The sequence below is a fragment of the Zootoca vivipara genome, chromosome 12 (assembly GCF_963506605.1).
Source record: "Zootoca vivipara chromosome 12, rZooViv1.1, whole genome shotgun sequence".
NCBI classification, from domain to species: Eukaryota; Metazoa; Chordata; class Lepidosauria; order Squamata; family Lacertidae; genus Zootoca; species Zootoca vivipara.
Genome location: NC_083287.1, coordinates 21,763,319 through 21,777,276, shown reverse-complemented (window position 1 = coordinate 21,777,276; position 13,958 = coordinate 21,763,319). Strand labels below are relative to the sequence as shown.

Sequence of the window (13,958 nt, the reverse complement as noted above, 5' to 3'; positions counted from 1 at the left end):
CACTTCTGTGCATGTGCGCAGGTTACGGATGCGCAAAATCTGGAAGTAACCCGTTCTGGGACTTCCGGGTTCGGCGTGTCCGTAACCTGTATTCTTAGACACTTTTCATGCTAACTAACAAGAATACCGTATGTATTGGGTTTGACTGCTAAATCTCCCACATTAGGTCACAATGACTAATGCATCTGATCCCTCCGCATTAACTCCCAACCTGGCAGAGCTACATGACTGCAGGCTAGTTAGGCCTTCAAAGGATTGTGTACACAGGACTCACACAGGAGTTTTCCCCTTTTGTGTAGTTACTGTTGCCCATCCCTTCTCCAAGTTGTGATAAATTCCAGGGGTACAGCACTTACCTGTGTTTGGCTTTCTTTGGAAGGAGGCCACTGAAGATTTATGGTGTATTTATCAGGGACTGGCTAGATACTGATAATAATAATAATTTATTATTTATACCCCGCCCATCTGGCTGGGTTTCCCAGCAACTCTGGGCGGCTTCCAACAGAAAAATGAAATAAAATAATCTATTAAACATTAAAAGCCTCCCTAAACAGGGCTGCCTTCAGATGTCTTCTAAAGATCTGGTAGCTGTTTTTCTCTTTGACATCTGATGGGAGGGCGTTCCGCAGGGTGGGCGCCACCACCGAGAAGGCCCTCTGCCTGGTTCCCTGCAACTTGGCTTCTAGCAACGAGGGAACTGCCAGAAGGCCCTCGGTACTGGACCTCAGTGTCCGTGCAGAACGATCATTGGACTTGGGGGATCGTTGAACTTGGGGGACCTGTAACAGCCAGGAGACGAGAGGCAGAGGCAAGAGAAGCTGCAGGAATGGTGAGTAAAAAGCAGGTGCAGGGAGAAGGATAGGTCTGGCTGATGTGGAGTCAAGGGCTGGCTTCCACACCTCCACCTCCTACCTCTTCTGCTCCACTGTCTCCCAGGACCAGGAGAGGATTGAAGTGGGAGGAGCAGAAACAGGCTACACACAGGCATAGTCTTTGCCTGTTGGTGTGCAGTTTGGATAGGGGAGATACACAACCCAAGATCGGGGTTAGGGCCTCTCTGTTACAGCAAATGCCTCATCGGGTGCACACCTAGCAGCAGATGGGACTGACGGACATACCTTTCTCTAACTTGCAAGTGTACTTTTGACAACAAAGAGTTAATTCCTCACTCTGGGCATTCCATGCCTGACAGCTCCTTGACCATATTGTGAAATCTGCAATGATTTGCAAATATACAGGTTGTACATGGGTGGAGGAATGGCTCCAACAAACAACTCCGCCACACCAGGTCCAGGGAGAGCAACCTCCAAGAGCAACACTCCCCAGAGCTTGCTTCCCTACTTGCTTCTTTCTGTGTGTCTCACTCAAGAACTGAACCTTGCCTCCTGAAATGCTTTTGTGGGTTGACATCCACACCTAGCTAGTACCTCTTCTCTGGTTGGACATAGGAAATAGGTGTCCTAGCCTTCTTGGTGCATTTCATAGTCAGAAGCTGCAGAAGTTTGCCACTTACTATCATCATCATCATCATCATCATCATCATCATCATCATCATCATCATTTCTATATATACATAAAACGACCCAATAACAGTAAAAACAGATGACCAGCTAATATAGAGCATATCAACTGTGGTTCAGAATATTAAAAACACAGATGTTAAGCCTCAGATAATTTTTAAAGAAGTCGTCACTTGATGCTGTAATTACCATAAATAAGGTACCTCTAGAGCAGGGGTCCCCAGACTACGGCCCGGGGGCCGGATGCGGCCCAATTAGCCTGCCAATCCGGCCCGCGACGACCCCCGCCGCCCGCTCTTACGGCGCGCAGCGCGACAGCGCTCTTCCGGGTTGGGAAAAAAGCGCCGAAAATCCTTTCTGCGCATGCGTTTGGGCCTCTCCCAACCCGGAAGAAGTCATTTCTGGTGCACTTCCGGGTCGGGGGAGGCCCACGCGCATGCACACAACGGATTTTCGGCGCTTTTTCCACCCGGGAAGCGCGCCACCGCGCCAGTAAGCGCCCGGGCGCGCACTCCCCCGCCCGCCGGCCCGCACAGACGCACACTCCCCCCGCCCTCCGGCCCGCTGTGCGATCGGCGCGGTGGGAACCGGCCCAAACGCCGGTAAGTCTGGGGACCCCTGCTCTAGAGAGACCATTCCACAACTAGGGTGGTACCATTAAGAAGGAATACTGGCAGTCCTTCTGGCCCCACACTTTCTTGTCCCAAGTTCCCAGCATAAATATTATTCCCTGCTTCAGTTTTGGATTCTTGCTTGCATGATTTCCTGTGGCATTCTTTACCACATTGCCTTCTTGTTTATCGGAGCCCAGCTTTTCCTTGATTTTGTAATCACTTGGAGGACAACGATCTTGACAGGGAACAACATAATCTTTTGAGCTGGGGCTGAGATTGTTTTTAGGCTTTACATAAAAATTGCATTCCTTCTTTGTTGTTTTGCTTTCTTTGTTATACACAGCCTGTGGAATGTTTTATGCTCTTAATTTACCCAGAGTTTGTAGAGTCAGTATGCGACTGACGACATAGATCAGCCATCATAGATACCTTACCACAGAGGTTCCCAAACTAAGGCCCGGGGGCCGGATGCGGCCCAATCACATTCTAAATCCGGCCTGCGGACAGTCCGGGAATCAGCATTTTTTTACATGAGTAGAATGTGTACTTTCATTTAAAACGCATCTCTGGGTTATTTGTGGGGCCTGCCTGGTGTTTTTATATGAGCATAATGTGTCATTTTATATAAAATGCATCTCTGGGTTATTTGTGGGGCATAGGAATTCATTCATTCCCCCCCCCCCAATATAGTTCGGTCCCCCACAAGTCTTAGGGACAGTGGACCGGCCCCCTGCTGAAAAAGTTTGCTGACCCCTGCCTTACCACATGAACAAAAATCATCAAGGGGAGTCAGGTTAAGATTTGTGACATGCTTATTATGAGTTAATTGCAACCTGAAGTGGGCAGCTAAGCCAGCATTGGCTGCTGCTAATTACAACAGCAATACAAGAGGAGAAAAACTAGTTTAGGAAGCGTGGGAAAAAATGGAAGTGTATGAGGCTAAACAGGCATAGTATAGTCATGTTACCTTAGTGCCACAACACTTTCCTGCTTCCTTTCTCCATTTTTTTCTTACTGCACATGGTCAGTGGTTATGGATCTCTTAACTCTTACAGCTCTTACAGCTCTGCCCCCTTTATGGACGTTTCCCATATTTCCGACATGTTGCCTTGAATTGACACTTCACAGCCTTTATCTAGCTGTATACACTTCATATCTTATGTATACATTTGTTTTCCTGGATATTTATTAGTGTGGAATTCTCAGTGCTGCTGAGTAGTAGCACCATAGGCATAAAAGACAGACAGACAGACAGACAGACAGACAGACAGACAGACAGACAGACAGACAGACACACACACACACACACACACACACACACAGTATTTTGGCCCTACACCATCTATTGTCTCCAGGTTGATTGACACCGAGCTGGCTTGCACAGCACAACTAGTCATGGGCTGGATTTGACCTATAAACTGAATTTAAAAATAGAGCTAAAATAAATGGGTTAATTAACACCAACAGAAGTAAATATCATATTGAGGAACATTTATTTTCCAGTCTGTCAGTAAACTCATAGCTTGCAAAAGAAGAAGTGTTAAATATAGAAGGGATATATCCATCATGATGTGGGGCAGGACATTCCGTCTCAGGGCATCCAGAACAGAGTATCAGCAAATTGATCGAAAACCTTCGTGCTTCTATAGTCAGGCTGCAATGCTGGCATAATGTCAATGCAGTTTTGGCACCATGTCTGCTGTGTGGCATAGATATTGATGCACACCCTCATATACACTCCCCTAGTAATGCTTTGGAAATGCAGGTAGGAAATGCAGCAAGGCCAGGAAATTGCTATAGGCAATTCTGGAGACATTAGATGCAAGGAGTAGAAATGTGGTGCTGATAAAAAGGCTCTCAGAGTTTCACAAAATGCACACCTCAGGCTTTTACCAGATTCTCCCAATATTGCTTCTCGGTGGGCCTTTCTGCACATTTGTTTTCTGTGTGAAATATATGCACATTTCTTTCTCTCTGTGCCCTCTACTAGTCTTGCCTCAAGGCTGGGATTCTGTTGTTAAGGACATCGCATTTCCTCTGCACTCAAATCACAGCATTTTGAACTTTAGGAAAAAACGCAGTGCTTACACCCAATATCCAGCAAATTAATTATGACCGAGGAATGTAAATGGGAACTTATTTGGACATTATATTTATTAATTTTTCTTATTTATTTGCTCATTTCATTTCTGTCCCACCCTTCATCACATATGATCTCAGGCAGCTAACAATAGAAAATCCCAATACCATTGAAACAGCAAAAATTAAAACCATATATCACAGTTAAAGGCTCTAGTACAATCTCAGCAATACAGCAAGCCTGCACTAATAATTTCACAGCTGGATACAAAAGCTCAGAGCCCTGCAAAGGTCTGGGCAAAGAGGAGCACCTTCAAGCTGCATAGAAAGATATAGTGATTGCACTCACCTCTGAGGATAAGGAGATTTATAAACCAGGTCTGTAACGGGTCCACAGTCAAGCTAGAGGAATGAGGGAATGACTTGAAGCAACTTCATTTTTCAGGGCCTTTAATGTGAAACTTTTGCAGTGACTTGAATGCCTCTGGAACTGGATCATGTGTATTTAGGGGAACTTCTTCTTAATACTAAGGGAATATAACTAAATTACAAACTCTATCATTACAAGGTGCCACCATAGAGAAGGCACTTATCACAAGTGAACAGCATGAATTTCCTCTCCCCAGGTGCCTGCATTATTTTCTAAACTTGAGGTGGTATGCTCTTGCTGCCGTATACCTTCAGCTTCAGAGGACTCAACCAGAGATATACGAAGAAAAAGAGATTTCTCTCTCCTGTTGTGTGGATCGTTAATTTGGAAGCAGGTACGGTAATCTACCTGTTCTGCCCAGTCTCCCTCATTTAACTAAGTAAAAGGGATATATACCAGCATGGCTATTGTCCTGTGTATTGTCTACACATGGGATATTATGCTATTGACATTTGAAGGGACTTTTAAAACACTGCGGCATGTATTATTGACTGACTGTCTGGAAAAGCCCCATGGGCATTTTCAAAATGTTGGTAGCAAAGATATCACTTTAGAGATTACCCTTAGTAACTTGTGCAGTAAAGTGTTACCAGAGAAGGCTGTTTATTATATTGCCCAACAAATTAATTTTGCATTTTTATTCATACTGAGATTACCTTTTGTTTCTTTTAGCAGCCTGCTGTGACTTTCTTTGACCTATCGATTTCATGATGTTGAATGTTTTCCACTTAATATGGATGCTATTCGTGTTGTGTGTACAGGTTTTCCTTTTGAAATCTATTTCCCTAAAAATAAAAAAGCAGAACATTTGAGAAGCATTAAGGTTGTAAAGGGTTTTTGAAATACAGTCGTCCCTCGGAAGTCGAATGTAATCCATTCCGGAAGTCCGTTGGACTTCCAAAACGTTCGGAAACCAAAGCGCGGCTTCTGATTGGCTGCAGGAAGCTCTTGCAGCCAGTCAGAAGCTGTGGAAGCCCCATCGGACATTTGGCTCCCAAAAATGGTTCGCAAACTGGAACAGTCACTTCCGGGTTTGCGGCATTCAGGAGCCAAAACGTTTGAGAACTAAGCTGCTTGAAAACCAAGGTACGACTGTAAAACCATTTTGACCATGCGTCTCAGTAGGGACTATGCCTATCTAACTTCATATAGATGGGCCCACAAACAACACTGAAAGCAAAACTCTGAGTAATGCTTCTGATCCATAAAGCAATTTACTTGGGCTGTACAGGGGAACCTGGGCCTAAGTTATTCATGGCTTTGTATATTACAGTACTACCAAAACCTTGAACCTGGTGTGGTAGCAGACATGACTAATAACTAACTACTGTATTGCATGAGCTATACTGAGCTGCCACCAGAGGGGTTTATTCCATAACTGTTCCCTATACAGACAGTGTTTCATTCAATTAGAAATATGTAAAGCAATGCTATGTTGTACATATTGGGGAAGGGCTAGCAATTAGCAAAGCAAGCACATATATTTCATTGTCAGGTCTCAGCCTAATTTTTTTGTTTTATTATATATTTTGTGTTTTCATTTTGTATTTTTATGTTGTGAACCGCCCCGTGATATTTGGATGAAGAACGGTATGCATATTTAATAAATAATAATTACAAGGTGCATGGTGGCAGTTTCAAAAGATACAATGGAAGGCAGGGAAAGAACACTCTGTGTTCAGACGGCAGTCACAGCTTAATGCCCGTTGCAGGGGAAACTTCTGCACTCTACGAACTGAAAAACTAAAACGAGCTTCTTCTGGAACAGATTTCGAGGCCCAACTTCAGCCACCACCGACTCAAATTGAGCGCTGAAACTAATTGTTCTGTCACCACTGTGTTGGATGTCAGTATTGCCGAGAACATCATTATATGGAAATTTCCCAAGGCTAAACTCTGGGAATTGAAACAGCTCGTCAAAAAAGGGTGATTAGGTAGCATGGCTCTTGTGAGATTCTTCCTGGCAACTTTGCATCTGCATTTTATTTTACAGTTAAGAGTTGCAAACAAACATACCCCTTCCTCTTTTTTCTTTTCTTTTTTTGGCAGGGCTTCTTTGACTTTAGGATCAGATACAGTAGATCTCTGAATACCTGTTTCTGAGGAGCACAAACAGGGACACTGCTACTGTGCTCATGTCCTTGTGGACTTACTAGAGGCAACAGGTTGGCTATTGTGAACAGAATGCTGGAATAGGTGAGTGAGAGTTATCTTAGCTCAAAGGTGGAAGACACCAGAGGTTCCAAATGTAGATGAGTGGAGAGAGAAAATGACAGAATACTTAGAGTTGGCAAAAATGACAGGAAGACTAAGAGACCAAAAAGAACAAAGGTACCGAAAGGAGTGGAATAAGTTCATGAAATATTTGAAGGATTATGTTAAATGATTAAAAACACTAGTAGAATTATACTTAAAATACAACAAAGAATTATAAAGCCATTGTCCACAAAAATATAAGTAAAATTATATGTTAAATACAGGTAAGAACAAATGGAAGGAATATATATATATATATATATATATATATATATATACAAAGGGAAATCCTAAGTAAGATAAGGACAGGCAAGAAAAAGTATGGCACCGAAAATGGTGGAATTGGAAATAAAACCAAGAAAGAAAACACGAGGAAGTCCAGTTCGAAAGAACAAGTGGAGAAGATGAACGTTATAAGAGAAGTAAAGATAAATACGACACAACTAAAGTTTGATTGTATAAATGTAAGTTTATTTGAGAGGTACACAGGATTGTATGTTTGCTTTTATTTCTGTATATGTATTAATTTTCATTGCTGTATGTACCTAACTCAGAAATGTTTAAATAAAAATAATGAGATATACAAAGGCACGTTAATGTACGTAAGTCATGTCTAAACTGATCGTTTTTTGGTTGGGGAGATTATCTTAAATACACTATATTAATCCAGTCAAACAGCTGGAGAATCACAGCAGCTGCTGTGGCTGCAGAGACTGGCAGCTTGTAACTGCTGCTTCCCGCGTTGTTTTAGTGGCACAAAAGTGACCTCCCTGTAGTGCAAGCCTGGGCAGTGTGTATGGAGGTCCTGGGCTGCCTTCTCAGCCTCACCGACATGGTCCAAAGGAAAGCAGAGATACCGGTATGATTGACACCAGCTTGGCTGCAGCTAGTTGCCAGAAGAACAAGGCGCCATCCAACCTTCTTGGGGGCTCCGTTCTGGATTTGTGTATAGTTTACTCCTTAGGCTTTTCTTCTCCCGAAGATGTCCTGCAAGGCAGCGGGTGTGAATTTTCCCTAACATTTACTCCCGAAGCCTTCCTCATGAATGAGCACGGCCACTATTACAGGAGTATAAATTAATATAATATAATATAATAATATATAAATAAGACCACGTGTAGTGCTTGCAATGGAGGGAATTGATCTCAGGGCCAGATTTAGGTTTGATGAGGCCCTAAGCTACTGAAGGTAATGGGGCCCTTTATATGTCCAGCTGTCCTGTGTCAACAACAAATTGTCACTGCTTTTTTGTGCTGAATATATGCTATATGGTAATTTATGAACCTAATAGTTATCTAAAGCCATTTGCACATGTTGCCTTTCATCCATGCAGAATGTAGGCACCCTATATATAGAAATGAGCGAACCTAAAATATTTTAGGGAGCAGGCTAGTAGGCGGGGCCCATTACTTACATCATAGGAGCCTACACAACACAAAACAATGTTGCTGTATGTAGGTTTTATTTTATTTGTTTTTTATATTATATTTTGGAAATGTACATCCAGGTTTTGCCCCCCCCCAAGTGGGGCCCTAAGCTATATAGCTTGTTTAGCTTATATGTAAATCCGACACTAGTCGACCCCAATTGGCAAGAAGAGTTGCTGAGGGGGCTCTTGCAGCAGGCCAGCTAGGAAATCCAGAGGCAACAGCATCCCCACAGCAGAGGGCTGCCCTGCCTCTCCGAGGGAGGGAAAACCCTGCAGGTAACTGAAAGAAGGCAAGGAAGACACCTAAACAAAAGGCTGCTAGTTCTACCGAGGGAACAGTAAAAGCATGTTCCTATGATCTTGTGGCAAACGCAGCTTGTGATGTTTGTTTGGAAGTCTGCTTGGGGGAGTGGGAGATGCCGAGAGAGACTCGCATAAAGTAAATTATGAAAGAAGACGCGGGTGGGTGGGTGGGTGGGGGGGAGAAGCGCGAGCCCTAGCCCAGGGAAGGAGGAGGAGGAGGCGGGCTCCTCTCTCCCTCCGCACGAGAGCCGGGAAGTTCCACACCAGCGCCAGCCACCTAGGGAAGCGCCTCCTCGGGCTTAGCCTCCCGCCCGCCCCTCCCCGCCCGGAGGCGGCACGACCGGCAGCCTCGGCTTCCTGATGCTGGACCAGCCTTGGCACATGGAAGGAGCGGCGCCCGCTGGGTGCCCGCTTGCAAACGCTTGGCCGCTCGCCTTGTTTTCCCGCCTCGGGCTGGGCGCCCTCGGTAGCCCGCTCTGAGGGCAGCAACAGCAGCAGCCTGCATCCCGTGCGCCTCTCCTCCGCTTCCTTTGTGTGCGCGCGCGAGTGAGGGGAGCTGAGGCGGCGGCGGCGGCGGCGGCGGCGGCGGAGGAGGAGGAGGAGGTGGAGCCGCTCTCTCTCCCTCGCTTGTCAAAGAGTGAGGCGCTCCGGCGAAGGGAGGGAGGGAAGGGGGGAAGGCGAAGGCAGGGAGCTGGCGGGGCGGCTCCAGAGTCTCTCCTCTCCTCCTCTTCTCCGGCGGAGAGAAAGGAACTGGACGCTGCAGCGCGGGGCCCTTCGCCGGGCAGCCCGGGCGGCTTCTCCACCGCCTCGCGGAGGCTGAAAGGGGCGCGAGCGGAGCGGCAGCAGCAGCAGCAGCAGCAGCAGCAGCAGCAGCAGCAGCAGCAGCACGTTGTTTGGCTGGGCGGCAAGGCGAGCCCCGGTGCCAGCAGCAGCAGCAGTAGCGGGTGCTGTTGCTGCTTTGCTCAGCGCGGCTCCGGCACTTTGCAATGGGTCGGGGGCGGCAGCCGGAGAGCAGCAGCAGCACCAGCACCTGGGCTAGTCACTAAGGAACCTAAGAGGAAGAGGATGGCCACCTCCAGCAACTCCAGTTTGTCGGGCTCCTCGGTTTCCTCCGGTAAGTTAAGAGAGAGAGAGAGAATTAAATTTCCCCTTACGGCAGGATTTGTCTCCTGATTGCCTCCCAGCCTTCCGGAATGCTGTTTATTTATGTTAGTTAGATGGACGGACCTGGCTGCGAGGAGGACCTCTTTGGCACCAAGTTATTTTCCTTTCCTTTCTTACACTTTGCATGCAAAAGGGCAGGAGAAGTAACAGAAAAGAGCAGGTGACGTGGGTGCTTTTCCTTCATAGGAAACAGAGCAGATGTGGGGAAAGTGCAGCATCCTAAATCCTTTTTTTTTTTGTCCGTCGATGGTTGTATTCCTGGTTTGCAAGAGGTTGCTGAACCCAACCTGATAGTTAAGATTCGATCCGTAAATAGTCTAGTACACAACACATTCACACCCTGCTCAAGCAGGAAGATGAATAAAATCACGTTGGTGGTCGTATTCAGAGTAGACACCTTGAAATAAATGGACGTGACTGAAGTCCATTGATTTCAACTTGACTACTTGGATATTTTGAATAATGCAAGCCATTCTCTCGTCATTGCTTGGTACACCAGCAGTTTCTAAAAATATCTGTGCTTGGCTGAGCAGTTCCTCCCAAGTGTGATTACACCTGTTCAGTTACCAAGTCCTATGGAGCAAGCAGTTGCAACCCACTTTCACATTCTTCATTTTCTGACATCGGTGGATTAGTGTGTGTGATGGTTCCATGCAGGGCTGAGCCAAACTCATAGGTGACGCACGGCAATTTCTTGGTTATATTATCTGGGTGGTGAACTAGTAGCGATCAACATGGGAAACGGTGCTTCTCAAATAGGCAAGGCAAGTCAAGCTGCATCAAATAGGAAGGCAAGTCAAGCTGCATCAAAATTCTTATTCTATTCTTTACTGTAACTTCTGAGTTTCGTGAATATATTTGAGAGTGGTATTATCAAACCAGACAGGTTGTAAATGCCTTCCCCCAAAACAAAAGGTGGGCAACCATTCCTATACTTGTTTATTCAGTCCTACTGATTTCAATAGACTTATTCTCTACTAAGTATACGTACGATTGCAGCTGCACAATGCAATCCTATGTGTGCTTACTTGTAAAGTAGTCCCATTGCATCCATTGAGTGTGTGCATTGTAAGTGTGTTTAGGACTTGAGCCTAAGTTAAAGGTTTTCTGTTTCTGCTGAATACTCCCACTGTAAATGTTCAGTAAAGAATTCTGTCACCTTCTTGAAAGATTTTCTTTTCGTTAATAAAATTAGACACAAGTGTTTCCTTCATTAAAGCTGTAAAAATTAGTGCTAGTAGTAGAAAACTTCAGTGTGTATGCTTATGAGGACTAGAATTGGAATGGTGTTTTTGGCAGGATGAAGCAGTAAGCAGTCATCACCTGAGAACAGCTTGCTTAAAATCCCATTAGTCAGGTTCTCACTGAATGCTATTTTGTGAAATTAAAAAACCTAACACCCTAACATGTGATGAATCTTGCACATTAAAATTGTGAGATTCACGTGGGGAGAGGTAACACATTCTTGAATCAAGAGAAGCTCAAATTTCTGTGGTGAGTCCAAAATACTTTTTTAAAAAAATGCCGAAGTCCATGTTTCACATGCACCAGAACTTCAGGACCTGTATCTTATACTGAAGGTCAGGACTCGAAAAGCTGAAAGCCAGAATCTAATTTTTGACATGTCTGAACCTAGATAAGGTAGAGAGTTCGTATATGATTAAGTTTAGCAGTTATGCGCAATCTCTATTCTTTTTCTCAATAGCTTTTTTAAAGAATAGAATAAACAGGACAATCTTACACAGAGTTAGACCAATCGACATTCATGAGGTACTTCGGCATTTCCTATGCTGACTAAACCTGTGGTCCAGTTCGTGCGGATAGCATACTGCCACTAAACTACATTACTCAGAAGGCTTCCTTATGTGCCTATATATCAAAAGGCAGATTAAGATAATTCACAGTAAAATGAGGGAAATGAGTAATGCTGTGGAACTGGGGGGGGGGGGAAGAGAAGCATTCAGGTCTCCTCCAGATGACCTATTTATTCAGCATTCTTCCTGTTTTGCTTGAACAAAACTTACATGGTAGTTAGATTACGTCTGGTCTTTATTGAGCATTCCTTCCAATTTGTTTAGGGTGCAGTTATTTGACAATGAGCATGCATCCTGACTTGCTGGTGGGGCAGGAATGGGGGAAGTTGCACATCTCCATGTTAACCATTCATCCTTCACTTTTCAGTGCAGTTATCCATCACTTTCCTAACTGCAATAATGCTTCTTTTTTTAAAGTGGATTTGTTTCCCTATGAGAGGACACTATTTTCATATACCTACCTTTCTGGTGAGTACCTGCAGGATAGGAGAGCATGAGATGCTTAATATCAGGGTTGTGGGTTCGAGCCCCATATTGGGCAAAAAGATTTCTGCAATCTAGGCGGTTGGAGTAGATGACCCTGGTGGTCCCTTCCAACTCTCCAATTCAAGGATTCTAAGATTCTATGCATGGATTCTATGATTCTATGCACAAAAGAGTAGCTGTCTGGAGGCATACTGAGTACCATACATATTCAGCTTGGAAGCTGGAAGAGGTGGGGCAAAGAACTTACGGTGGCTATGAGTCGTTGTGAAGCAGCATGGGGTAAGATGAGTTGATAGAAATCAGATCTTTGGGGCGTTTTTTGAAAAAAAAATACACCTTGGCATCTTTATGATGTTTAAATTAAAATGCTCCTATGGGTTACATTGTACCATAGGACTCAAAGATTGGTGTAATTATATCATGCTCTGGCATAGGAAGGATTAACTAAGTGTTTAAGAGCTTAATGTCACGAGACATTCTTATTCCCATTTGTAAATATTTTAAATATTTCCCCTGCATTTCTGCTCTTAAATACAACACATTTGTATTCCTCGCTATGCCTCAGTTTTAAGCTCTGTGTTGTTTCATGTCTGATGGGGTGTTATTCCTGATTTTAGAGTGTATCTTTACTCAAACAGAAGTACGTCCAATAAAAGATGTAACCACCATATCTGTTTCATATACTTTTTAGAAAAAAATGTCAGTATTTTTTCCCTTAAGTGATGTTTCCAGTATATGTGGGTCCAGCGTATTTTGACTGCATGCAGCTGCATTTTGGCTGTCTGTGGTTTTTATTTCTCAGAACTCAGCAGTTTTCTGAGCATTTTCTAATAGCATCTAACTACATAGTCCAGTTTTTAAAAATGAACAGCCAGAGCATGGTTGGGTTTAAGAAGAATAATTTTGCAGATTATATATAATTATTTCTTCTCATTTGAGTTTCCATCATAAGACGTTCTGCTTCTTGCAGAGGACACATTTTCTATGAACAAAGTACAGAATCAATATAAAATACTACTGTTACTATTCTTACTACTGCTTTGATAGATGGGGGTCATTCATGTGCCATTCAGGAAGCGTTGATTTAAGAAGTAGGAGGAGAACTAGGGTGAGCTGTTTCCTAGTTCTGCTGGATCTCTCAGCGGCTGTTATACAGTGGTTCCGCTCCTTCCTCCTGGGCCGTGTTCAGAAAGTGGTGGTGGGGGATGAGTGTTCAGACCCCTGGCCTCTCACTTGTGGGGTGCCTCAGGGTTTTGTCCTCTCCCCCATGCTTTTTAACATCTACATGCAGCCGCTGGGAGAGATCATCAGGGGGTTTGGGCCGGGTGTTCATCAGTATGCGGATGATACCCAGCTCTACCTCTCTTTCAAATTAGAACCAGTGAAGGCAGTGAAGGTCCTGTGTGAGTGCCTGGAGGCGGTTGGAGGAAGGATGGCGGCTAAAAGATTGAGGTTGAATCCTGACAAGACAGAAGAACTGTTTGTGGGGGACAGGAGGCGGGCAGGTGTGGAGGATTCCCTGGTTCTGAATGGGGTAACTGTGCCCCTGAAGGACCAGGTGCGCAGCCTGGGAGTCATTTTGGACTCACAGCTGTCCATGGAGGCGCAGGTCAATTCTGTGTCCTGGGCAGCTGTCTATCAGTTCCATCTGGTACGCAGGCTGAGACCCTACCTGCCTGCAGACTGTCTAGCCAGAGTGGTGCATGCTCTAGTTATCTCCCGCCTGGACTACTGCAATGCGCTCTACGTGGGGCTACCTTTGAAGGTGACTCGGAAACTACAACTAATCCAGAATGCGGCAGCTAGACTAGTGACTGGGAGCGGCTGCCGAGACCACATAACACCGGTCTTGAAAGATCTACA

The 13,958-nt window shown here is 44.8% G+C and overlaps 1 protein-coding gene across 1 annotated transcript in view; it reads left to right on the top strand.

Moving 5' to 3' along the window:
• The first annotated feature begins 9,210 nt into the window (after positions 1–9,210).
• CHN2 (chimerin 2) overlaps positions 9,211–13,958 on the top strand; it is a 157,514-nt gene continuing 152,766 nt past the window's right edge. The window contains exon 1 of the mRNA XM_035129608.2: positions 9,211–9,745. Within this exon, the coding sequence (XP_034985499.2) occupies positions 9,697–9,745 (49 nt within the window). The 5' untranslated portion in view covers positions 9,211–9,696. The remainder of the gene's footprint in view (positions 9,746–13,958) is intronic.